At 38.1% G+C, this 27,571-nt stretch overlaps 2 protein-coding genes and 1 non-coding gene across 3 annotated transcripts in view; 2 read left to right on the top strand and 1 right to left on the bottom strand.

Moving 5' to 3' along the window:
• Positions 1–51: 51 nt before the first annotated feature.
• On the bottom strand, positions 52–24,679 carry WBP4 (WW domain binding protein 4). The gene is made up of 10 exons (XM_045566790.1): positions 24,586–24,679; positions 23,529–23,601; positions 20,513–20,575; positions 20,303–20,426; positions 16,216–16,392; positions 14,116–14,162; positions 13,565–13,640; positions 11,467–11,660; positions 7,468–7,628; positions 52–416 (listed from the first exon to the last, which is right to left on the bottom strand). Coding segments are annotated over exons 1-10 (1,125 nt in total). The 5' UTR covers positions 24,588–24,679; the 3' UTR covers positions 52–208.
• A 563-nt stretch (positions 24,680–25,242) lies between these two features.
• Positions 25,243–27,571, top strand: part of ELF1 (E74 like ETS transcription factor 1) — a 102,710-nt gene continuing 100,381 nt past the window's right edge. The window contains exon 1 of the mRNA XM_045566785.1: positions 25,243–25,373. The gene's annotated coding sequence lies outside the window, so the exon portion shown is untranslated. The remainder of the gene's footprint in view (positions 25,374–27,571) is intronic.
• Positions 25,404–25,475, top strand: TRNAE-UUC. The gene has a single exon. It is a non-coding gene; the product is annotated as a tRNA-Glu (tRNA).

Genomic DNA, 27,571 nt, shown 5'->3' with positions numbered 1-27,571 from the left:
CACTGTATTACAATGCAATGTGTAAGCTTCCATTTTAGGAACAAAAATAAATTTCACATGAAAAGATTTATTTTAATTCACATGAAATACATTTAGAATGAATCTAAATTTTTAGCATGAAAGTACTTAGAAACAAACACAGACAAGTTTTAAGATGTATTAAGTCTCTATTCTGTCCAAAAAGCCTATACGAAAAGCCCTCTTACAATTATTGATCATCACCTCGTTGCCTTAAATTTCTAGATTTTCCATTTTCAATTCTTCTCTTTTTGAAGACTGGGGCCACTCCCTCTGCCACAACTCCAAGAGAAGTGACTGTTTTTTCTTTAAATACCACTTTGGGTTCCCCACCATCAGCTTCCGAAGTTGATACATACTCATTTTCAGCACTTGGAAGTTCCAAATCTACCTCCTCACTGGAACAGAAAGTAAAAATAAAACCATTAGTTGACATAGTAAGATAAACATTTTCATGTAACCTGCCCCAAGACCACCTTTCTAATGATAATAATGAGAAGTTAGAAGTTGCTCATTTTGGAGTAGGAAACTATTTAAAAATACTAATTTTACAATATTAAGATACTGAGCACTTATTAGGTAGACACATGCCAGGAAGAGTCCCATCTATTTATTCCTGTTGCACAAAGAACGCATCATCTAAGAAACTGCTTATGCTTATATATGATAAGCAGTACCAGCAAATGGATATGGAAACTGATTTTGCCATGGACTGATGAGGACTCTGGAGCCTTACGTAACACAAGATAAAAAAACACGGAATTAGGCCAGGCGTGGTGGCTCACACCTGTATTCCCAGCACTTTGGGTGGCTGAAGTGGGAGGGACTGCTTGAGGCCAGGAGTTTGAGACTAGCCTGGGCAACAAGTGAGACCCCCATCTCTACAAAAAAAATTAAAAAATTAGCTGGGTGTGGTGGTGCACACCTATAGTCCCAGCTACTTGGGAGGCTAAGGAGGGAGGATTGCTTAAGCCCAGGAGTTCGAGGTTACAATGAGCTGTGATGGTGTCACTGCACTCTAGCTAGGGTGAAGTAGCAACAATGAATCCTGTAGAAATGCACTTTGCTCAGTAATACTTGAGTTGCTGTAATATTTGTTTATCTATTTGGTTGTTACAGAAAAATTATTAACTGAAATTGATGGTTGTTACCATAATAGTATATTGCCTGTATTTCTACTCTAATAATGGGGTTTATGTGCTAGGTTTTAATATCCTTGAGCCTGGGCAAATGCACAGTCTCTTTAAAATAAACACAATTCACCTGCACAAAACTGATCAGTTTTTCAAGATTGTTAATGCCCCTAAAGTTGTTTTTGTGGATGTGACACAAATGGTAAGAATTTGAATTGGTTCCTCTTATTATGGTTTTGAAATTATGTCTACTTAATTTATCAACTCATGTTCATGCCCTGATTTTATATACTTGTATCTATCTATCAATAAACATTGTGATACTTGGGGGGGAAAAGAAAGGAATTCTGCAGAAATATGAGAATCAAGTGGATATGAAGAGAAAAGCAGAGCTGGGAGACAGAGAATCTGACTTGTTTTGAAAACAGATGCCTTCTAGAACTTTTAATTGTGCTAAAAATATACACTTAATGCATTTTTATTTGCTTTTCTTACTTCCATATTTTCTTAGATTGCCAACAATGGTGCTTTCTAAGAATGCCACTTCAGTTGATGAGGTATTAAATCTTGGCTTTTTATTCTTATTTTACAGGAGACAAAACTGAGGCTTAGAGAGAAGATCAATAACTTAGTGAAACCAAACAGTTATGTAAGTGATGGAACTTACATTAAAACCCAGGCCTGTCTGACCTCAAACCTACATTCTTTCCCTACACCAATCTGCTTCCAGCCAAAACTAAGAAATGCCATTAGCCAAGCAGAGAAAGACTTGAATAGTGAAGAGTAGGAGGGTCTGGTCATTGGACAAATGGATCTGTGTCTAAGAAATTTCTATGTGAGAATCATTTACTTCACTGAATCTCAGAGATTTGTCTTATATTTTGATACAGTGATCAAACCATAGTAATACTTCTTAAGTGAGATTATAGGAGTGTTAAAAAATAAAGGTGGTTTCGTTTTTGAAATCATGGTTTTAGGTAAGCTTCTTAGTGAAGGTTAATAAAAGTGACAGTAAAGTAGGATATGCCCTTGTGAAGGAAAAAAAATTTGTATTTGAAGTTAAAAAAGGCAAGAGCCTAGAAGCAAAGCATCCCAAATCTGGAATGCTCAAAAACCTGAAACTTTTTGAGTGCTGATGTGATGCTCACTGGAACATTTTAGATTTCTGGATTTGGGATACTCAACTAGTAAGTATATATAATGCAAATAACCCCAAATCCAAAACCACTTCTGGTCCCATGCATTTTGGATAAGGAAAACTCAACCTGTACAGACAATATGCCTTCTTTTCAAATAACTTTAGAACTGTTACAAAAAATAATGATGTAAGTACTTCCATAAAACCATAATCATTTCCAAATTCCAGGTTATATCTGAACACAGTGTAATAAAAGTGAAAAAAAAAAACAAAAACAAACAAACAAAAAACCTCCTACCCACCTAGAGATTTAAAAATAAGACACTCTTCTGAAAACCCACCAAGTCAGGAAGTAAGCAAAAACACAATATTAGACTTTCAAAACCAATGAAATCAAGAAACGTTCATTCAGTTTATGGGCTATATGGGCAGAACTATATTTATAGATAAATTAGTAGCTTTATTTACTTTCACTAGGAAAAACAAGAAGATTCAATTAACAAAATTCACCTAAAAGTAAGTTAACTGAGAAAAAATGTAGGCACAGGCTTCCTATTTCCCCTTTAAAAAGTGAGAAAGCAATTAATATGCAAGCTCAACATGGAATCCCCAAACTATTCTCATAACAACCAAGTTTACAGATATAATTTACTTATGTATAATCATTATTTATTACATCTGATAATCAGACTACAACTCTTGCCAAGCTAACATGTCCTCATTCCTAGAGAGGGAACTGTCTGACCTCAACCCTACATTCTTTCCCCTATACCAATCTGCTTCCAGCCAAAACTAAGAAATGAAGAGGTTCACTACTGGTCTCACATTTGAAGATGTGATTAATGTGAACCAATCAGTGAGCTCTGTCAAGCCTAACAAAATTGATTCCTGGACAGATTCATTATTTTCCCCCTTCCTGCTTTGTGGGAAGAAAGTAAAACAAATAAAAGTCAGCAAAATAGCAAAAAACCACCCTACAAGTCCTGCCCAGAATTTTCCTATTTTCTCTGTAAAGGAACAAGTTGGTAAACCTAAGTATGTTTGTGTAAGAAATAAACAGATGGGAAATGGGTTAAAAGAAAAAAGACAAGAACAGATACCTCCCTCAATTCCTGTCAATATTCTAAGTATTCATTTAAAGAAAATTAGAACAGAGAAAAATTAAGAAAAGCTAGAGGAAAAAAATTACGAAAATAAAAGTAGATATGAAGAAACAGAAAATCAATTAATAAATGTAAATATAATAAAACAGACAAATTCAAGAGCTGGTTCACTGAGGAAAAAACAAAAAATTCTTTGGTAAATTTACTAAAAAAAAAACACAAAAAACAAAAAACCCAAAATTTAAAAGGAAGATATAACAACTTATGGATAATTTAAACATACAGCTTAATTATCATAATAGGTATACTGAATGTCTACTATGTGACAGACACTGCACTAAGCACTTGGAGTAGAAATGTTTCCTTTTAATTTATTTTGTCTCTTCTAATGTCTCATTCCCTTTTTCCTAGCACTAGAACTCCTTTTTATTTTTATTTTTTTCCCTTTTGAGAACCACCCCTTTTCAATCCATAAGTTTTGAGTTCAGTTCATGTCCATTCAGAATTCTAGTGGTTAGCTCAGGAATGGGATCTGGGTATGTGATAAAACTTAAGATCAATTTGGTAATTGCCAACAAAGAAGCTCCCTCTTTTGGCTGAGATCTCCAAATATAAGTATGAGATAAGCCTAAAGCTTTGCCATCAGGTAGGGAAAACCTGCCTGAGAGGGGGTCAACTCAGAGGAAGGCAAAGCAGAAAGTCAGAGACACAGTACCCTGAAGATTTTATTCAAACCCCTAGATCCAGCCACGCCTGAAGCCACTGCACCCCTAGACATAAGAGAATTTCTGTCATATGCAAATGCTCTACCACAGAGCTATATTCCTGATTTCTGTCATTTGCAAATGAAAGGGCACTGGAGTGGATTATATATACTTCTCACAACAAAACCAGTAAACCAAGAATAGTAATCTCCTATCAACTTCAGTTCTTGGCAACAGCAATTTAGAGACAACATGATTTTTATGTGTTAAGACTTAAAATTTATTTAATATATGCTATTCAGTTCAATTATCTTAAACAAAAGTACATGATACTAATAAATTTTCTTCTCTGTCACACAGATGATGCAGAAAGGTCTATGGAAACAGTACTGAGAGATCTTTTTATGTTCCAGGATAAAAATGATATCCATTTTTATCCTGGATAAAAATGCAGGCTTGGAAATGTCTGTAGAGGCACTGTAATAATTTGTAAAAATTTAAGAATAGTTAGAAAATTTGCTAGCATTGCAAAAATAAAAGAGGATATAAGGACAAAGATAAGATTTAAAGCCAACAATGACAGTTCAAAAACTTAAAGGAAAAAAAAGGCCATTCTGCATAATGTAAAACTTGAACAATTTACCTTAGTACATCATAATGCTGTCACATTTCCTCAAAAACTGATGAAGGGATGTACTGATGAATATATGGAAAACCATTTTCAATCTCATCAGTCAATCAAAAGAAAATTAAAATGAGATACTTTCTGCCAAACTAAAAAATACTTAAAAGCTCAATAATAATTAATTCCAGGAGGATCCAATGGGACAGGAACTTTCAGAAACAGCTGATGGAGTATGAATGGTATGCTCTTTCTAGAAAGCAATTGGACACTGTGTATCAAGATTTCAGAATACTCATAACTTTTTTCTTCTTCTTTTACTCACTATAATAATGAGGAATAATGTTCATAACTTTTAAATAAGTATTCCATCTCTAGAAATAGTTACAAATGTGTACAAAGATAAATATCCATACAATAATCAGAGTTCATTATAAAATCAGAAAATGGGCCAGGTACGGTGGCTCAGGCCTGTAATCACAGCACTCTGGGAGGCTTCAGTGAGCTCTGATTGTGCCACTGCACTCGGGCCTGGGCGACGGAGTGAGACATCTCTCAAAAAAAACAACCCCAAACCAAGACCAATCAACTAAATAAACAAAAACAGAAAATGTAGAAATAACCTGAATATCTCACAAAAATGGAATAACCAACAGACTAAAATCAAGGTACATATGAAAGATGAAATATATAAAAACAATGTTTATAAAATTTTAGTGTAATAGAAAAGTATTAATGTAAATTAAATGGATGAAAAAGATGAAAACTGGCAACAATACTTCAAAAATGTTAGCATTATTTCTGGGTAACTGAGTTACTCTTACACTTTTCTTCACTTTCAAAAATTTTCTATGATAAATATGTATTACTTATTTTTAGGAAGGGAAAAACCTTTTAATGCATTAACTGCCATGTGAGTTGTATTTAACTCATGCCAGTTTAACGCCTGGGGCCTCATGAAATGTATGTAACTCACACGTCTCTTCACCTTGGGAGCTGCGAGAAATATTTTTCAAATTGCATATAATTCACGAATAGAAAACAGTAACAAATAACAAATTTTTCATTAAATTAGAAAGGATTGTTTTGTTTTCAAAGTTTTTATTCTATTTTCGTAATAAAACACTGTGGCCTCAAGGAGAAAAATTTATTTTTCCTAGTGTGCCAATGTGTTAAGAAATTAGGTTAATTCACTTATAATAAAGGTGGACATAATCCATCACATATTAAACTGGTTAACTAGGTTAAAATTTAGTAAGAATGGCCTCACAAGGACAACAAAATACTCTTGATAAATTTAAGAAATCTCAACTTTGAAGTATAGATGTTGGCACAATAGGACTATCTCCCTACTGTAAATCATTTAAGAAATCACTCAAAGGCTGAAGTAATAGAGCAGTCTATTATTTCTGTTAACTTCAATATATATAAATATATTCATCATGGTACCCGGTACTGTGTAGCATTAAATATGTATTTCCTAATATTTCATTAAGTAATATAAATACAACCTGAACATTTCATAATAATAACATTTTCATAGCAGTCCTAAGTTATAGTATGTTATCTCATACCTAGGGAATCAATTCTAATTAGATGAGTATATAGGACTGCCCAAAAATTCCATTATTCTATCTTGTGAAAGAAATATGATCTTGTCATTAAAGTATAGTTTTAATAATAATTTCACTATAAACATATAAACAGAGCAGTTATCTTACCATTTGAAAGCATGTTTTGAAGAACTGCTTTTATTACTCATGTAGATAAATTTTTTTGCTCACCTGAAGATTCCTTTAAGCACTCAAAAACACTGAAGTGTGAAACTGAAAGTAATATCTTCCTTTCATGGTATAAATGTTCCTAAGAAAATAACTGATTTGAACAAATAAGCTAATATTAATAATATAAATCAGGTAGCATCCTTACCATGATTTTAACTGATAAAACTGTTTTTTTGAATACTGGCTTAACAACTTTGAGGTGTTGTAGGCCGGCCACTCTTAAGACAATAACAAAGCAAGAGCTTTTTTCTTACTTTTAGATATCCTATATCTATAGCATCTATGAAACACTTACTGAATACACAGGTATTTGTTTCTCTAATAATGGTGGTAAGTATGAGAATGGGCATGTATACATAGTGTGAGTTAATGTGTTAATGTGCTAAATAGAAATGTCAAGTTTTGAGCCACGCATGGTGGCTCCAATCTGTAATCCCAGCGACTCATGAGGCTGAGGCAGGAGGATCGCTTGAAGCCAGGAGTTTGAGATCAGCCTGGGCAACACAGTGAGACCCCATTTCTAAAAATAAAAATATTAAAAATTAGCTGGGAATGGTGGCATGTGCCTGTAATCCCAGCTACGTGGGAGGCTGAGGCAAGAGGATCCCCTGAGCCCAGGAGTTCAAGGTTACAGTGAGCTATGATTATGCCAGAGCACTCCAGCCTGGGTGACAGAGTGAGACTCTGTCTCTTAAAAAAAGAAAGAAAAGCAAAGGAAAAAAAGTCGTATTTTGGTAGCAATTAAAACGATCATTAGCTTACTTTTTAAAGTAACTATTAATTTATATTTTAAAGTATTTAAAAACATATTTAATTTGAAAAAATAAAAACCTCTCTAGAAATAAAAGAAACGAGCCACACTTTTAATAAGCACAGCATCCTTGATATTAGTTACTGCAATTTATGGAAGTACTGGGATGTAAAATACTTGTAATAACAATGGGGATAAAGTTCCAGGTACTTACTGAGACTCGACCTCTTGTTTAATTTCTTGCCATTCTCCATAGGGGTTTGTTTTTTTAAGGGTTTTGGATTTTTCTTCATTTGAACCCAACGAATTCTGTTTTGGAATACTTTTTTCTTTCTGTATTTCTGGGTCAGTTCCTTCATCACTATTTTTTTTTTCCTGAAATGTAAAAGTCAAGGAATAACACACTTCAAGCAAAACTACCACAACAAAAACAAAATTTCTTTAAGGCTTTTAAAAGTCTTGTTAGAGATTTATGAACAATACATTAACTCACTTAAGAATTTAAATTTGCATATAACACAGTCAATGTACACAGAACAACTTTAATGCTTAAGTTTCTCATTATGCCTAAAATGTTCATATACCATGACCAAGGCTCCCCAAAGCGCCTCACTTTTTAAAGTAACATGATCCTATTAATGTCATGAATTCTACAATTAAGGACATATAAACAGACCTCTTTTCTACTTTCTTACCTTGTTTACCTATCCAACAGTGACGCCCTTTATATTGAGCCCCTTTTCCATTTGATGCCATATCATCAGACCCTTCTACATTTATTATCTATTTAAAGAACTCCTTCAACCTGTTAGTCTTAACTGCAATCTATCTTCACTTGAGGACACTGCCAGAGCCTCACTGGCCTGTACAACTAGTAACTTTGTGCAAATTAGAAAGACGCCCCCTCTGGGTAGAAGCAGCCTTCATGCGAGTCCCTGGATGAGGCTGGTGTTTTATGGTACCCTTTCATCTGGGATAACAAATCCCTGTGACTCAGTTTTACAAGTGGACCATGGGCTGGATTTTAGCCTCTCTGCAAACTGCACAATCACAGGTGGGTGGCAGGCCTGGGACAGTTTCATTCACAATTCTTTGAATGGACTCATTCCCTCTTGAGGCTGGCATCTTAGGACTAGAAGGCAACATCCACTCTCTCTTATCAATCTTGACTGCTTCTAGGCTACTTTTTTTTTTTTTTTAAAGACAGGATCCTGCCATATCACCCAGGCTGGAGTGCAAGGGCAAGATCATAGAGCTCATTGCAACCCCAAACTCCTGTGCTCAAGCAATCTTCCCGCCTCAGCCTCCTAGAGTGCTGGTATTACAGGCATAAGCCACCAAGCCCAGCCCAGACTATGATTTAATAAAACACTTTTACTGAGGTAAAATAGGTCACAATACTTTATACTTCAATCTTCATTACATGAAGATCTCCTCTCCTGAGGCTCATACCACTTTCTATACTGTTCTCTGTCATTCTTTACATGAGCTAATAACCTCTGCCTACTACTCCATGTTCACTGATGACTTTGGCAACTCTGGCACCATTTTCTCTCTACTCCTGTTGTCATCTTAAGAAGTCAAAAATTCCTCTGGCCTCAGCTTTGTGAGCCTCAAAGCCAATGACTTTGGCCTTCACCCTGTTTCCCCAACCTAATATTTTATCTCTTTCCTCATATATAGCATCTGATTCATAAGTAGTATTCAAATATTCAATCCATACACCTATGTTCCTTTTAATTTGAACTGGGTCACCACTCTGAAATGCCCCACCTGTGAAATCTTAAAAGGCAAAGCCCACCTTCTGACCACAGTAGCTCTTCGTTCCTTTGGCTTTATGGTTCCCTTACCTCTACTATACCTCTCATCCAACCTCATTATTATCGCTATTACTACTTAACTTCTCCTTGTGTTCTGAGTTTGTTGGTCTCCTCTAAAGTTTACATCCTTTTTTATAGAGCCCCAAGCCCACAGCAAATCACTGTAAACATTCCTTTGCTAGCACTCTAAATATTTGTCCCTAAGTGTGTCTAATGCATAGGACCTAAAAACCTCCTTAGATCTATCCAATCATTTGTCTATTTGCTCTTAAACTTGGTTTGTCAAGTTGTTACCAAAAATCAATCACAAAACCATACAAACTGATGAGACATCAAATTATAGAATATCCAATTTCAGCAGAGACTTTAACACTGCTTAGTAATATGTTTCCACTTATTTCTTTTCCCAGTCTCTTAGTGGTTATTCAAAAACAAATGTTCTGCTACACAGGGCTGATTAAATAATGGTATATTCATACCATGGAATACTATGTAGCCGTTTTGGTAGATAAAATTATTAATCTTTGTGATAAATTAAGAACTAATAGTAAAACCTTATTATAGTATGATTTCATATTTTGTTTAAAATAATGGTCTTTAAATAGAAAAAAAAATTATAGACCAATAAACACCAAGTGATTTTATGAGACATGAGTGGCAGGACTACAGGCAGTTTGTCCTTGTTCACCTGTATTTTGTAACAGTTTGTTATTTTTGTAATGGACATTTAGTTTTGATAAGAGAAATTAATAATTTCAAACCTAGGTTGGATACTGGGTTACCCAAATTTGGCTATACAACATTGTGAGAAGGCAACTACAACAAAGGCTTTGCTGCTGCTTCTCTGCAAACTGGATATATCCCTCACTTTAAGTACCATCAACATTTACGGAGTTGGTAAAGAAATTCCAGGCAATGGTAAGATCCCAGGTGTGGCCTGGGTATGCCCAGTATATCTTGACTTTCCTACACCTCTTAGGCCAGCAATCTCAACCATTGATCTCAGTCATTGATTATGGGTCTTCTCTGCTTTGGCACCTGGACTGGGTGTTCCTGTTGAAGGTTACAAAAGCAAGATGACTAGCAATACTGGAAAAAATGCCTGTTTTTGCTTTCTTGCCATGGCTAGGCACTCAGAACCACCTGTCAATCCTCTTACTTGGTTAATTTCCTTTCCCATCTAAGCTCAGTGACTATTTCAATCTGTTAATGTCAAGCTCCCCAAAGCTCCTTACTCTCAGCAAGCAATCTTGATTTCTTTTCTTCTTCTTCTTTTTTTTGTTTTTTTTTTTCCAGAAAAAGGTCTTGCTCTGTTACCCAGGCTAGAGTACAGTGGAATAGTGGCATGATCATAGCTCTCTGCAGCCTCATACTCCTGGGCTCAAGTGATCCTCCTGCCTCTCAGTATTCCAAGTAGGTAAGACTATAGTCACATGCCCCCACACATAGCTAATTTAATTTTTTGTAAAGACAGGGTCTTGCTGTGTGGAGCAGGCTGGTTCATTTCTTTATGAATGAAAATTAAGACGAAAAGGTATGACTCTTTTAATTTCTTCACTGATACCAACTCATTTACATAGTCATACCTTCTTACAGAAAATGAGTTTATTCTTGTTCAATACCAATCTATCCATATGTTCTTGTTGGTATCCGGTATGCCCTTTCTACTTCCTTTGAAGTACCTCTCAAAGAAACCACCACCACCACTCATCTCTCATGTTTAAGAGCCAGTATCTAGCCATCTTCATATCACCAATTTTCTACTTTTCATTTCATATCCAAACCACATACACACTGCAAACCACTTTTCAATCAGAGCCACCAAAAACTCTGGTGAAACTTCTATAATGGTATCAAGGACTTCATAAACTGCCAAATTCAATGGACCTATTCCTTTTTTTAGACCTAATTAATCCTTGATGCTCTCTATTCATTTGGCTTCTGGGATACTAAATTCTTCTGCTTCTCTGCATATCTTTCTAACCACTCTTCTTCCTTCTACCTTGTGGGGTCCTCTTTCTCTGCCTGCCACTTAAATGTTTAATGTACTCTATGGTTCCCCAAGGTCATTTTCTGAGGTTATATCACTTACTCTGAGATTTAAAGTAGTACCAGTATGATAATGATACTCATATTAGTACTTCTAGCTTAGATATGGACACTGGCCTGTTCAGACAGCTCTTTGAATGTTACGGAGGCACCTCAAACTCAGAAAATCTAAAATGAGCTTAGTGACTTGCTCTGAGATAGATTTCAATAAACCATTCATCTAGTTGCTAAAATATGCCTCTTGACTTTATTTCTACCTTCTTCCAGAAGACTGAAGAAGGTCTAGATCTACAGAGCTTTTTATAAATGGATAAACTTTTGTGAAGAGTAAATAAAAAACCTACCTTAAATTTTATTTTTGTTTTTTTTGTTTCTGTAGAGACCTCTCCTCCTTCTGCTTCCTTTTCCCCATCGGAATCACTATGTGAATCTGATGATTTGGATTCTTCTAGGTTGTCAGGTGACTTTTCATTGACTTTACTAGAAGGCAGATCACCAGTGTGTGGAATGAAATCATCAGGTTTCTCCCATCTGGATTCTGCTCAACACATTTTAATAGTCATGTTATTTAGTTACCAATTCTATTCATATGTAATTTCAACATAACACTTCCCATCACTTATAATTATTAATAACATTGCATCTATTTCACATAACTTGATCAAGAAGATAATAAGAATTCCCAACCATCTTGCTCTTATATCTTTCAGAAACTGATTTCAAACAACCTAGATATAGTAGATGTATAAACTGTACCTCTAATGGAATGAGAGACCTAAGAACTGGGTGACACTTCTAAAGAATCTCACAATTAAACTGAAAACAATTTCAGGAAACATATTGATAATGAGCATACATGAGATTTCTGTTACCACTAAGATTTCACAAAGTGAAGTCATATAATGAATATAAGTTGTTATGGGGGGGAGAGTGTTTCAATTGATTGAACTCTACTGCCATCCAGTGGTCCACCAGGCTTTTAGTAAAATGACAACATTTCTAATTACCTTGTAGTTATTCCCTATTTCTAGTTTAATGGAAGGGAAAAAGACTATGCAATTTATTGTTCGACTGGGACAGTTTTAAGAGTGAAGGGGTCTGTTATTAATTACTATACTGGTCCAGCCATAAACCAAAATCATTCAGGGCAAATCAGTATGTATAGTCCCTTAATTAATATAGGGTACTTGTTAGGGTTAATGTAAAACATTGCATTTCCTTACCTACATTGCACAGAATTAACAAAAGAACTTTCAAGAAATAAATTATTAAGCACCTACTATATGCCTGGCACTGTTTTAGGAACTTTATAGACATATGACACTCATGACCTCACAAAACACATACAACTGCTCTATTTCACTGAAGAGTGAGTGACTTGCCCACAAGCACATCACCAGGAAGGGAAGAACCTGTGCATTGAGCTCATATGTGTCTAACTCTAAAGCTATATTATATCACTATAACTATAAAGATTCAGAACTTCAATTGTCTTGGGATAGAAACATTGCTACAATTGGGTAGGCTAGGTATCTATCGAGAGTAGTAATTAAAAAAAAATCTCTCCCAAAGTTACACCAATATTATAGCTACTCTGGTAAATTTAACTGCAGTAGAAACAAAGTACAATAACTTAAAGACCAGTTTTATGAAATTAAATTGGGTAAAACATTAATTTGAAAATTTTAGATAATAATCATACAGTAATCATGCATGCTTTATAAATATTTATACAACTGAAACATTAAATTAGTAAAAGTTATCAACAATTTCAGCCACTGCTGAAATAGCTTCAGTTTTGTCTTTTTTTAAAAAAAGGAAAAGGGCTGGGTGTGGTTGCTCATGCCTGTAATCCCAGCACTTTGGTAGGCTGAGGGCAGGACTATTTGAGTCCAGGGGTTCAAGACCAGCCTGGGCAAAATATTAGCTGGGCATGGTGGCACATGCTTGTAGTCTTAGCTACTCGGGAGACTCAGACAGGAAGATGGCTTGGGCCCAGGAGTTTGAGGCTGCAGTGAACTATGACCACACCACTGCACTCCAGCCTGAGCAACAGAGTGAGACCCTACCTCCTAAAGTAAAATAAAATAAAATAAATAAAATAAAAGGAAAAGACAAGTTGAACTTCATCTCTTGACCTTTGAAGATAATGATTATAGTTCTAAAATAATTATGATAAAAACCAGTAATGTTAGAGAAAGCTAAAATGATGCTAAGTTTGTGAATGCAGTATCAATCAAGAATAACATTAGTGCACAGCGAAATATATTATAAATAGAAATCTTTTTGCTCTTTCCTGTATTGTTTTTAAATTATAAAAAATAATACATGCTTACTATAGAAACATGTTTGTCATATATTAAAATTCCCAAGTTAAAATGATTCATCAGTAGGCTAATTAATAAGCAAGTACAATTTTAGATAATCAAAGGTAATACTTACCTCCTGTTTCTGTATTATAATAGTAGGTATAACCATCTTCGCTTAAACCTTCTACCCAAATGGTCTTCACTGCTGTCTAAGGGAGGAAAAAACCCAGCATAAACTGAAGATAATAATGATGGTTATATATTGAATAACTGAGGCAGAGTCAGCCACCCTTTCCTTTCCTCTTAACACCTGGGAGTTAGGAGCAGTAGGTACTGATCATGGCCAGAAGCTTAGTTTCTGCTAATCACGAGCCAACTTTCAAGGAGGGAATGCCTCCTCTGAAAGCCAGGAACAATTCTTTCCAAATTGCCAGGGACATATGAATGGTAACTAAGTGCAATCTAGTATTTGCCCTGCATGGAGTATTTGGATACATATCACTATTTCACCTTCACCCAGCCTTCTAACAAAAGAATTACAGGAAAAAAAAGAACAAAGTTTGGGGGGAGGGGAGGGTGGGTAACTATAAGCAAATTTGCTGAACAAAAATCTACAAAAAACCCCCAGAAGCCAGTCACTTCAAAGAATAAAGCAAAAACACCGTATTACCAAGCTTCAGTTACCTTTTTTAAGTTTCCTTCAAATCCTTCAGGTTTCTCCCACTGAGATGCTGCAAAATATATTGCAGTTATAAAATCTTTTTGCTTTAAAAAAAAAACTTTTAAAAACATTTAATTTGGCAAAAATTTACAAGACAGTCACTGTGGACAAAACACTATAGGTGTACAATTTAAAACATAATTGAAAAATAAAAAAGCAACAACATACACTGTAGTAGTATTGTGCAGAGAATATATGGGAGTGCTATGTAACCAAGAAAGGACAGAATGAAGGATGAGAAGTTACTGGAACTTCCACAGGAATTAATAGAGCCAGGAAGGGCTTCTCTTAAAGACTTCATAGATTTCAGGCTTGATAAGTTTCAAAGGAAGGAGATGGCCTATTGACATGCTGGGGCACAGGAGAGTGAAAGATGGATTCAGTGACTCAGAAGAGGAACAAGATGAAGTATGCAGAAATTAAAGACAAGTATTACTGAGAGCAAGAGCATTTAAAGTAGATTGGTGAACAATGAAAGCAAGTAATAAGCATTAGAAGGGAAAAAAGAAATAGTTTCTAGGTAAATCTGAAAGACATCTAATTACCAGTACATAATTAATTCATGGTATCCTCATTGCTGAACTATAATATACATGTCACTTAAGGCTCAGTGCAAATAAACTCTGAGAGATTAATATTTCTCTGTAGTCCAAAGCTGATTATGATTCTGATAATAATAATTACAATATTGTTAGCCCAAGATTTCCTTCATGATTAACTCTCTGATCTTATTTCCCACCTTCCTAACCATTCTTAACTTTTTTGCTGGTTTTTCTTCTATCCATTTCTTTAATGTATGTATTACCCACCCTCTTCACTTCTTGCTCTATTCTCTTTGCTTGTGATCTCATATACTCCTAAAGGTTAACATATTATCTACTGATACATCCCCAGACTCAATTTAGCCCAACTCCAGACTATAACAATCAATTAGTTACTGATAATTGCCACATGAATATTCCATAGGGACCTCAAATTCAACATATCCAAATTTGAATTATTGTCCCCATTAAACTTATTTTTGGTTCCTGTATGCCATATCTCAGTAAATGGCACCACCATTCTCTGAGCTCTCCAGAATATGGACCCAATCTGTTTTTCCAGCCTCATTCTGCTCCTACATCTTCAAAGAAACTCATGTTTTATTTCTAGAACACGACTCTCTATTTCCCAAACTTTCAAATCTTTTTTTGGTTCATACAGCTCTGTCTGGAATGCTGTACCTTCTTGATAATCTACTGAAATCTTCAATCAAAATACTTATGGAATGTCTATAATGTGCTAGGCACTGTGTTAGGTGCTAGGGATACACATTGATGAGTAAGACATCATTCTTGATGTCCTCATCTTAATGTAGAGATCAACTCAAAAGTAATTCCTGAGATAATCTCTCAGAGCTACAGAATCACAATGGATTCCACATTATTTTGACCTCCCATATAATTTTAGTAACACTTCTATTACAGCATTTGAAATACGAAGTTCATACTTTCAGAAAGTTTTTTTATTTTTAAAAAGTTACCTTTTTTTTTTTTTTAAGACAGAGTCTTGCTCTGTTGCCCTGGCTAGATTGCAGTGTCGTCATCATAGCTCACTACAACCTCAAACTCCTGGGCTCAAGCAATCCTCCTACCTCAGCCTCCCAAGTAGCTGGGACTACAGGCACGTGTCACCATGCCTGGATAATTTTTGTATTTTTTGTAGATATGGGGTCTCACTCTTGCTCAGGCTGTTCTCTAACTTCTGAGCTCAAGCCATCCTCCCGCCTTGGCCTCCCATAGTGCTTACTGCACCCAGCCTTAATCAGAAAGTTTTACTGAGAAAATATAAAGCTATAGTTTATTTGTAAGGAACCCATTATTAAAGGCTCTAAGTATGACACTGAGTGACTATGAGAAGGGCACCTTTTTAAAGGACACATAATTTTCTCACCTTTGTGGCAAAAATGAGAATTTATAGTTTTTCATTGTTTAAAATGTTTCAATATTAAATAAAAATCCTAACACAAAACAAATTGCTCTATTCTACTAGTGGAACTGTAGTTTTATGCCTAAATAACTTACCTCCTGAGATAAGATCATAGTAGTAATGGTAACCCTCAGAGGTTATACCTTCTACCCATCTGCCTTTTGAAGGATCTTTTTTTTTCTTCTTCTTTTCTTTCTGTTCTTTCTGTTGATTTGATGTAGAGGTGGGTGGAACAGTGCTGGTTACTGGTGATACGCTCGGTTCTGAAATTTCTAGAGAAGAGATGAGAGAAGGGTGAAGTAGCCAAAGTACCTTTACTGGGAATGTAACCTATTATTGTAAAATTCATCTGGAAAAATAAACATGCAAGAATATACAGGAAAATTGTAAAAAAACAACAAAAAAAAAAAAAAAAGGAGGAGGAGGAGAATTTAGTTCTACCAGATCATTTTGTATTTTTTTTTTGGAGACAGAGTCTCATTCTGTCAACCTGGGTAGAGTGCAGTGGCATCACTGTAGCTCACTGCAATCTCAAACCTCAAGCGATCCTCCTGCCTCAGCCTCCCAAGTAGCTGGGACCACAGGCACGCACCACGACACCTGGCTGATTTTTCTATTTTTTGTAGAGACAGGTTCTCAGTCTTGTTCAGGCTGGTCTTAAACTCCTGAGCTCAAGCAATCCTCCTGCCTTGGCCTCCCAGAGTACTAGTACAGGCATGAGCCACTGTGCCCAGCCCTTACCAGATATTAAAACTTACTCTAAAACTATGGTTAAAAAAAAAAAAAATCCAGGTCAGTCATGGTGGCTCACACCTGTAATCCCAGCACTTTGGGAGGCTGAGGCAAGAGGATCATTTGAGGCCAGGAGTTCAAGACCAGCCAGGGCAACATAGAAGACCCCATCTCTTAAACAAACAAAATAGCTGGGCATTGTGTTATGTGCCTGTAGTCCCAGCTAGTTGGGAGGCTGAGGTGGGAAGGTCAACTGAGCCCAGGAGTTTGAGGCTGCAGTGAGCTGGGATCATGGCACTGCACTCCAGCCAGAGCAAAATAGCAAGATTTAGCCTCTTTCAAAAAAAAAAATCCCGAATTGTGGAACTGATGCAGGAACAGACAAACATATGATTGAAACAGAATAGTCCAGATACAGAGCCAACTGCAGATTCCGGTGTTTCTTATCAGAAGGAAAAGGATAGATCATTTCAAAAAAAGGTTTTGCAATATTTGGTTAATTATTTCGGGGGAAAAAAGTAAAGCTATTCCCCCTTCCCTGCTCCCTTCCCACTTTTATACACCAATATAAATACCAGGTCAAAGACATTTACAAAAAGAACACAAAGTAAAATAATGTTAAATTTGACTACACAAAAACATATTCTATATGGCAAAAACAAAAAACATATATACAAGATAGAAAATAAAAAAAATTAGCCGGGCACGGTGGCGCATGCCTGTAAGTCCCAGCTACTCAGGAGACTGAGGCAGTAGGATCGCTTAAGCCCAGGAGTTTGAGGTTGCTGTGAGCTAGGCTGATGCCACGGCACTCACTCTAGCCGGGCAACAGAGCAAGACTCTGTCTCAAAAAAAAAAAAAAAAAATATTTAGAACAAATATGCCAAAGGGTTAATATTTCTAACAAAGATTCCTTATAAATCAAACATTCTAACAGAAAAATGGGTAAAAATTATAAAGGCAATTCAGAGAATTAATGTTTACCTTTGCTAATATTCAAAGAAATGGAAATAATTATAATTTTTTTTGAAGATCAATAAGTACTAAAAAGAATAATCAAATCCAGAGTTAGTCTGGCCGGGCGTGGTGGCTCACGCCTGTAATCCTAGCACTCTGGGAGGCCGAGGCGGGTGGATTGCTCAAGGTCAGGAGTTCGAGACCACCCTGAGTGAGACCCCGTCTCTACTAAAAATAGAAAGAAATTATCTGGCCAACTAAAAATATATATAGCAAAAAAAATTAGCCGGGCATGGTGGCACATGCCTGTAGTCCCAGCTACTCAGGAGGCTGAGGCAGTAGGATCGCTTAAGCCCAGGAGTCTGAGGTTGCTGTGAGCTAGGCTGATGCCACGGCACTCACTCTAGCCTGGGCAACAAAGTGAGACTCTGTCTCAAATAAAAAAAAAAAAAAAAAAAAAAAAAAAAAAAACAACAGAGTTAGTCTGATCTATCAGGTATTCACATTGGTGTGAAAAAATGGGCAGGTTTTACGGCTTTGTGTACCAAAGGATTGGCCAGTTATTCCCAACACCAGTTAATAAACTTATTTTATTTCTAGTGAAAGTGTAAATCAGTCCATTTCTGGAGAGAGCACAGTATTAGCTATCAATACATAAAATATATTCACACTTTGATACTGTAAACTCATTTTTAGAAATTCAACCCACAGAGACAAATAAATGTGAAAAGATACATGCATAAGGATGCTCACCATGGCATTCTTCATAACAATGAAAACTCTAAGCAACCTACATGATAACTAGGAAAAGATTAAATATACTGTACAGATGAAATAATGATGGCTACCCTTTATTAAACACTTGTTATGGGTGGTCACTGTAATAATCAATTTATAACATAATGTTACTTAGTTTTAGTAAAAATCTAAGAGGCAATTCTGTTTCACTCCAAAGTCTGTACACTTAACCACCATACAAAAATGATATATATCCTTAATTATTTAAATGAAAAGATATATTTGACATATTACTGAGGGAAAAAAAATAAAACAACCTCCAAATAGACCACAGCACAAAATATATAATTTTTAAAAATCTAAAGAAGAGGTCTGAAAAAAACCTTAATAGCAGTTAGTGAGCTTTTAAAAATTCTTTTCTTTGTACTGCACTGTTGTTCTTTTAAAGGAATATACATCCTATTTAGGAAAACAAGGCTATGAATAATATTTAATAGGAAAATCCAATTAAATATATTTATATTTTTTATTTAAATAAAAATATCCATTTAAATATAAAATGCTAAACTGGCAGCATAAATGGAATCTCTCAATCCATATAATTGGTAAAAGTTGAACTTTTAACACTCCTCTCCAATTCTCCAGGAATGCTTACATCCAGCCTTTTTCCTCTCAAAATGATCATATGGCTTTATCCTCATGGAACCAAACAACTTTCCCACCTTTTAACTGTAATGTCCAGGGTAATATTTTTAAAGTCTGGTTAGAACTGTTCTTATTTAATGAAGGCAATGCTAATTAACTCAACTGGTATTCTGCTCAAAATCTTAATAGAAAGCTGTTCTTATTAGAGAATAAAGAATATTACGTGTTGACTATCCCAACCACTATGGAAGATCAACAACTAAGATTTGTTACATGCTTGTCTTAAGGAAAACGGATTTGTCATGGAAGAAATGCTCACAGAAGTTTCCCAGTTTCAAGCCTAAATTCAGAGACAAGACAGATAACATTCTAGTTAAATTATGTCTTTTATCAGGAACTTCTTTGTTCTCAAACCCTCAAAAGTAACAGCCTTCCAGTAGTAAAACCAGTTAATTTGTCTGCAGAAGGCTAGTTTACATATTCACCCATATAAATAAACAAGACTCATAGTTTTGAAAACATGGATAAAGAGAACTATAATTATAATGCAAGGCCTATTTTTCAATAAATAATGTCTTTTAGCCAAAAAATTAGAATACCTAAAAAACTCAAAGTGTTTCTGAAATTAACCACTCACCAACGACTAGGTAACCATGGAGGTAGTATGGTTGCTATGAATGGAGGTGGGCTGGGTGGCTCATGCCTGTAATCCTAGCACTTTGGGAGACTGAGATAGGAGGATTGCTTGAGGCCAGGAGTTCGAGACTACCTGAGCAAGAGTGAGACCCTGTTCTCTACCAAAAATAGAAAAATCAGCCAGGTGTGGTGTTGCACACCTGTAGTCCCAGCTACTCAGGAGGCTGAGGCAGGAGGATCACTGGAGCCCATGAGTTTGACAGAGTGAGACCCTGTCTGGAAAAAAAAAAAAAAAGATAAAGAGCATTAAAAGCCAAAGTGCATGAGCAAAATTCCACAGTCTAAATAGGGCTATGTACATAATAAACGCACTGAGAGTATACCCTGAGTTTATCACCTCTTTATGGAAACTATCAAAGCTTACCTAGCATGACCTCTGATGTTACTTTTAAAACATGCTGTCTGCTTTTTTACCTGACTCTAAGCCAAGCCTTTTCAAATCCTCTTGGTATGCTTTTAGGGCAGCTGCCTCCATTGCAGCAAACTCCTTTGACGCCTTTTCTTCTTCCTTTGCCTTATCCAGGCTTTTCTGTTTAATCTACGTTGAGACACATATAAAAGTGAAAGTGAGATAAAGGACTGACATCTACATAGAAAAATTGGCAAAGAAACAATCTACATTACCTCACTGATCCTTTTTGCCACATTTTCCTTATGATTCTTTCCTCTTTCATGAAATTCAACACTCTTGAAATTGAAAAAAAGAGAAAATACAAAGGAAAACTATATAAACATCATAAAATTCATAATAAAGTAATACAGTAAATATGGGAATGGGACATAAAAAATTGAAATTAAGATGACTGGCATAAAAGATAAAATAGATTAATTTACTTGCATATTGGCCCTTTTAATCAAATGATGCTAGGGAACCACATTGTTATAATGCCCTCTGACTAGGTTTCTTTTGTTTCTTAAACTATGGTGACCACATTAATAGACAAAAATATAAGGTGCCTTTGATGACTAATCCAGTGAATATGATTGTAATGAGGACTCAAACAAGACATGAAGCCAAAAGAGGACTGGGAAAAAAAAAATCTTAATAAACACCTCTCTGCCGGGGGTGTACTGGGTCACACCTGTAATCCTAGAACTCTGGGAGGCCTAGACAGGAGAACTACTGGAGCTCAGGAGTTTGAGACCAGCCTGAGCAAGAGTAAGACTTCGTCTCTACAAAAAACCCAGAACAATTAGCCAGGCCTGGTGGAGTGCGCCTGTACCCCTGGCTACTTGGGAGGCTAAGGTAGGAGGATCGCTTGAGCCCAGGAGTTTGAGGTTGCCGTCAGCTATGATGATGCCACTGTACCCTAGCCAGGGCAAGAAAGCAAGACTCTGTCTTGGAAGCAAAAAAAGAAACACCTCTCAACATCAAAATCAGTAAGTGTCTAGCATTTTATTGCTCTATTTGCCACATTTTTTTTTTTTTTTTTTGAGACAGAGTGTCACTTTGTTGCCCGGGCTAGAGTGAGTGCCGTGGCATCAGCCTAGCTCACAGCAACCTCAGACTCCTGGGCTTAAGCGATCCTACTGCCTCAGCCTCCCAAGTAGCTGGGACTACAGGCATGTGCCACCATGCCCGGCTAATTTTTTCTATATATATTTTTAGTTGTCCAGATAGTTTATTTCTATTTTTAGTAGAGACGGGGTCTCACTCAGGCTGGTCTCGAACTCCTGACCTCGAGCGATCCACCCGCCTCGGCCTCCCAGAGGGCTAGGATTACAGGCTTGAGCCACCGCGCCCGGCCTATTTGCCACATTAAATTAGAAACATAAAGAACAATGATCCATATTCCTCCAAGTGGGAGAAAAGCAGATGTTTAAAAAATCCTCATAAATTGTAAACAAATACTTTTATACAATGTAGTAATGGTATAAAATGTACAACTCCTGCGGAGGACAATTTGGCAATATCTATCAAAATTCCAAATACTTTTACCCTTTCACCCAGCAGTCCCATTTCTGGGAATCTGTTCTATAGATATACTTGGACACGTACAAAATGATGTTATGTATAAGGTTATACACTGCAGCACTGTTTGCAATAAAAATCCAAGTGTCCTTCTATAGGGGACTGGTTAAATAAACTATGGTATATTCCTACAGTCTTTTATAATAGAGAATACAGAAGCTCCCTATATATTCATAGAGAGCTTGAGGACATATTGTTCAATTTTTTAAAACTACGGTGTACAACAGTATATACAATTTTACCTTTTATGAGTGTTGAATAAGAACCTATATCTATATACATGCAGGAACTATGGAAGAATAGACAAAACAAAAAAAATGATAACCTATGGGGAGTGATCGTAACTGGATTAATGGGGATAGGGGTGGGTGAGTGGGAATTATTACCTAATTAAACAACCAGAAATGCTACTAAATTACAAGTGTCTGGTTGTATGCAATAAGACATTCCTGGTTAGCTCTGCAAAATAAGTCCTGTCAATCAAATCTTATATGATGCATTAACTGAGCTATTCTAAATACTCCTGTGAATTCCTCTTTAAAGCGTGACTTTGTAAAGCAAATAATCATTCCTCTATTTTTCATATATTGGGTTTCTTAAAGTTGATTACACCACACAAAGAATATTAAAGTCCATTCAAAATTAAGTTAATTTTGTTTATAATTAAAGGTTAAATCAATGTGTATTAGCAATTCCGTAGATGAAGACAGACTACACTGGAAGGGATTACTTACTTTAGATAACTCATAAAATTTATTTTACAGCCTGGGTACCTCTAAGGAAGAGACACTTTCAGTGATTTGTGTGGTTTTAAAAATTCATGGTATTTATTTGAAAAGATAGCTTCAGTCAAACAATATAGTCAAGAACTTCAGCAACTATCCAAAAAGACCAAAACAATGCATTAAAAAAAAAAAACAAACCCAAAACCACAAATACTTTGTAGACTACTGTAAATAAATGTCTACCAAAGAAATCCACAGCATTGTTAAATATAGAACTACTACCGTTTGTGTATCCAACTCTGCCAAGTAAAAAGGATATGAATATATAATAGATACCCTAGTGTTAATGTAATAGGTACATAATGAAATGCAGGAGAGGCAGGAAAATCAGTGGTGGGCTTTTTGCTTTATGTCTTAAAAAACTGGATCTAGAGTAATAATATACTTAACAGAGTTGCTACTTTTGTATTTCATGACAGAGGGTATGTTGATCTTTCAAATTTAAGCATCTAAAGATATAAAGCTCTACATCAAATACATTTAATTATTTCTAAAGCAAATAACATACAAGAAAACCACAATAATGTTCTTTTTACGTTTTTAGGACTTCCACTTTTACTTTTCTTTGTATGTGACAGTATTATAAACAACAGCATTATACTGTAGGTGTTTCATAAGCATGAATGGGATTACTTAGTCAGTGTTCATTTCCTGAAAGGCTATAGAGAAATAATTTGGCTTAAAATATAATCAAATTTAGGTTGATGAAAAGGAAGAAGGCTCATAGCTTTCATACAAGCAACAAGACAGAAATCTTTTGATGTTTTGAAAAATCAAGAACAATGTATATGAAATTGGTTTGTAAACTCTTAGTTTACAACAAAAAGGAATACCGCATATGTACACAATATTATTAGACTCTCTAACAGTGTAATTATCATACAGGCCTATTGTCTGCTATCCAGCACTTGCAGTAATCACAGAATTTCTTTGGTTGTGACTTCCAGTAGTCCGCCCTGAAAAAGGGAAAAACAAGTCTAAGCTTATTTAAAATTAAAATTCTACAAGCTTTACATATTTTTAAAGTTTGAAATATATGCCCCTGCTACTGAATTTTGTCTTGTTATATACAGCTCCAAGTTATGTCACTTAATTGGCTGAAGCAGTCAACCGAAATTCTGTCGCTAGAAGCATAAAGAAAGTTTGCACCGGATCTATTATAAAACTCCTTTAAATAAGACACCTTAAAAAAATTCCCTATTTGTTACTGTCATAGGTATGAAGAAATAAGAAACATCTCAGAGAAGAATATTTATCCTTTCTGTTCCTTTCTGGCTTTTTTGGAAGTTGCTGTAATGGAGGCCGGAGGAAACTCATGTTTGCCTTTAATCAAGTTATTTCCACAAAAAGAACAAAGGACAAGACTACTCTGGGGAAGACTGTGGTTCCTCCAAGACTATCAGTTAATACAAGTCGTTCTTGAATCTCAGGACAAGAGAGAGTTGGAAAAGCCAAGGTACCTCTTAGGAAAAAAAACAAAAACGAAAACACCCAAACGAAGGCGTCACTACGCTAGCCGGGGCTGGCCGCTTTCAGTGGGCGGCGAAGGCAGCAATGGCCGCAGCCCAAGCGCAAAGTTTCACAATCCCCCGGGGTTCACGCGCTCCCGAACCGAAAAGGGCGCCCGCGACCCCCGACAGCGTAGCGAAGGGAGCGCTGCGTCGCATCTCCGGTTGCTGTCGGACCCGCCACCTCAACGGGCCGCCGGCCTCCCACCTCGGAACCAGCGCTCCACGCCCCCAAAGCGCTCCGCGGGGCAGTATTTCCACCGCGCTCGGAGAACCGGCCCTGCAGGCCGGGCGCCGGTCCCGAGCGAGTTAAGAGCGCGTCCGTCACGCCCCCGGCCGGAGGGCGGGAGAAGGGGGGAGGGAAGGCTCGGGGGAGACCAGGCCTCCCAGAGAAACAACACCTCGTTGTTTAGGGCCTGAGACCCAACTCACATGACTGCGCCGGCCGCTCCGCGCGTCGTCCGGGGTTCAACTCAGACTCGCGCTCCCAAGCGAGGCGAGTCAGGCCCGGCCCGCCGCGAGGCACACCCGTGCTCCCTCCAAGGCCGGACACCTCCCTCCTTCTCCGGACCAGCGTTCCACGGTTCCCCACTACGGGTGCCCGGACGACCCAATCCGCGTTCGAAATCGCCTCCTCGTCCCCTCCCCCTACAGGGGCGGTACTCCCGGCTCCTGAGAGGTGGGGTCGGTATAAAGGGGTTGAGGTCACCGGGAAGGGGCGAAAGCGCGACGGGACTTGAGCTGAAGTACGGGGCTTCAAGCCTCAAGTCCCCGCGCCATCCCGCTCTCTATCCTCCCCTGGGCTCCAGAACCTCCACTCTCCTTCTAGGCTCGCTGGCTCGTGGCCAAGGCGCTCGCGCGCCGCCTCCACCCCGAACGCAAACAGCTGTTCCCAGAGACGTCGCCGCTCTCAACTTTGCCAACTAGTCCGCACGCACTTTGAACAGCGGAGCAACCCGGACCTGTGGGTTGGGGGCCACTGGCGGAGTTTAAAGAGAAAGGTGAAACAGCGGGGTCCTGGGCTGCGAGTCTCTGGGGTTCGCCTAACAACTTTCCTGCGGCGGCGGAGCGACCCCACCCCTCCCCCGCGACGCCCGCGCGCTCAGACCCTGCTGGTTCCTTCTCTCGGAGCGCGTGGGCAGCAGGGGCAGCGGCTTTCCTGGCGCAGAGGCGGCGGCGGGAAGCGTAGGCAAGGCGGCAGCGTCGCTCACGTTTGTCAGGTGGGTCTCCGCGATGTGTCTAGCAGCACTTCCCATATGGTCTAGCGGTTAGGATTCCTGGTTTTCACCCAGGCGGCCCGGGTTCGACTCCCGGTATGGGAACGCTGTGCCCCTTTTTTTTTTTTTAATTTCAGTTAATAAAAACCGATTTGCATGACTGACTTATGGTTTTCAATGTTCTTGCTCTTGTTTGTCCCGCTGTCCGGGTGCGTTTGTGGGGAAAAAAAGCATTACTGTTGTTGTTAGTGGCGCCGTGAACTGGACTGCGGCTTTCGGAGCCAGCCGCGAGTGCTGCGCCGTGCGTGGCGGAGGACGGGGCGCGCTCGGGGTCCCTCTCCCGCCCCGCGCTCGCCGGGCTGGTCGGCCGGGAAGGAGTTTCACTTTCCCCGGGGCTGCTCCTCCGCCCCTCCGGCCCCGGCCGTAGTTTTCCAGACGCTCGGGAGGTGATGATTAACTCTGGCCTCGAGCATTATCTCCTCCCAGCGCCCCGCTTCGGCCCACACCCTCCTTGGCCGCCCTTTTCTAACTCGTGGAAAGAGATGCGGGGAGCGTTTGCCCCCTGCCCCGGGCGCTCCGGAGCCCGCGCTCGGGCCGGGGGCCCTCGTCATTATCTGTCCGCCGGGTGTTTACGAGACCTCCCCTCCCAAGCCCCGGGACGCGGTGAGCCTTCCATAGCCTCCCGGGGGGCGCGCGTTCCCGTCAGCGCAGCCGCCCGTCGCCGCTTCCCGCCGCGTGCGCACCCGCGTCTCCACCGCGCTGGCCTGCGAGGCCGTCCCGACTTGACATTCGGGGCTCTGGTCGCGGTCCCAAAAAGTACCCCAGACTCAGGAGAAGGCCTTCGGGGAAAAGATACCTTTTTTCTTTTTCTTTTTTCCCCTCTGCCTGTTAAAAAAGGCACGAGCTGTGGAGAAGAAAAATACCATTATGATGAGATGTCTTTAAAGAAGAAAATTGATTTTTTCCAAAGAGTCTAATGTTTTGAGCGCCATTGATTTAAAAAAAAAAAATCCTAGGGTGGAGGTGGGGCTTGGAGAGAAAATTGGTTGGAGACTGGGGAGGGGATGTTATAACAAAGTTTCACTGTATTTTTAAATATAGAAGCCCTGTGTTTATTACAGAGAAGGGGCAGCTGTGTCAGCAGCATGCGCGCTGTAAATGAAACAAAAGCGTTATCTTAAATGCAAGCTGAAATTAGAAAATAGGGTCAGCTCTAATGTTTAGTCTATTGGGCTTCTGGGGACAAGTGAAGGAAAAAGTGACTCTTGTGGATACTAAAACAAAAGTTTTGGCTGTTAGTGTTTATGTTCCCATGCTATTTTATAGCGTTAACTGCACAGTAAATTTGTTAATGCGATCTGCGTGATTAAGGATTAATTAGCCTTACATTGTAAAAAAAAAAAAAAAAGCCTGCCACTACTAAAAGTATTTTAAGTCATCTTCATTAATTCAGGTGTTTGAGTGTTCACTATGCTCCAGGCACCACCAGATACTTTTGAAGTTACTGATGTTCAAGTTCTTCATGTTAGTAGTGGATAGAATGATATCTTGGCCTCTGTGATTAGCTGTGTGACCTTGTGGAGATCTTTTACCTTCTCTGTGCTCTGGCTTTAGAGCTAGAAATTTATGATGATGCATATCACTCACAGTTGCAAGAATTGTTGAGCAACTCTTGAATAGATAATGACAGTGGAAAATTTTCATTTAAATGAGTATTGTGTTATTAGGAAGCAGTTACTAAAGAATTACAGTAGTTCCAAATTTGAGAGGAATGAAAGACAGCTCTTCTTACTTGTCCTGAGAGAAGGCTTAGTTTTTTCCTTGCATTTTGTAATGAGTTGGTATCATATTGTACCAAATGTTGTTAAAATGGATGTTATTTTGAACTGTGCACTCAGTAATTGTTACGGTAGGGGGCGGGTGGAAGGGAGTAGTGGGTGTGGAAGACACAAGCTAACTTTACGTACAGTTGTGTATCAGGCATAATATGGTAAGGCAACATCTGAGTGCTACTGGAGCAATTAGTTCTACTTAGGCAAGAGGACTAGAGAAGAGATGCAGAGAGCAGAGTGTTTGCCCTGGACCTTGAAGAACTGGTTGGATTTCTCCTGGTGGGGAATGTGAATCATAAAGTTGTGGTGGGGGAACAAGTATGAGGCTGGCAAGTAGTCTGGTTTGGCAGGAGCACAGAGTGTCTGGAG

The sequence above is a fragment of the Lemur catta genome, chromosome 13 (assembly GCF_020740605.2).
Source record: "Lemur catta isolate mLemCat1 chromosome 13, mLemCat1.pri, whole genome shotgun sequence".
Lineage (NCBI taxonomy): Eukaryota > Metazoa > Chordata > Mammalia > Primates > Lemuridae > Lemur > Lemur catta.
This window is presented reverse-complemented; position numbering and strand designations above follow the sequence as displayed.

Bases quoted from the DNA above. Each gene is read 5' to 3' on its own strand.
- WBP4 (XM_045566790.1), bottom strand. The intron at 20,427-20,512 runs GTAATGTAGATT...GTCTCAACGTAG, and splicing joins TGGCAAAAAGGATCAGTGAG to ATTAAACAGAAAAGCCTGGA. The intron at 13,641-14,115 runs GTAACTGAAGCT...TTCCTCCCTTAG, and splicing joins TTGAAGGAAACTTAAAAAAG to ACAGCAGTGAAGACCATTTG.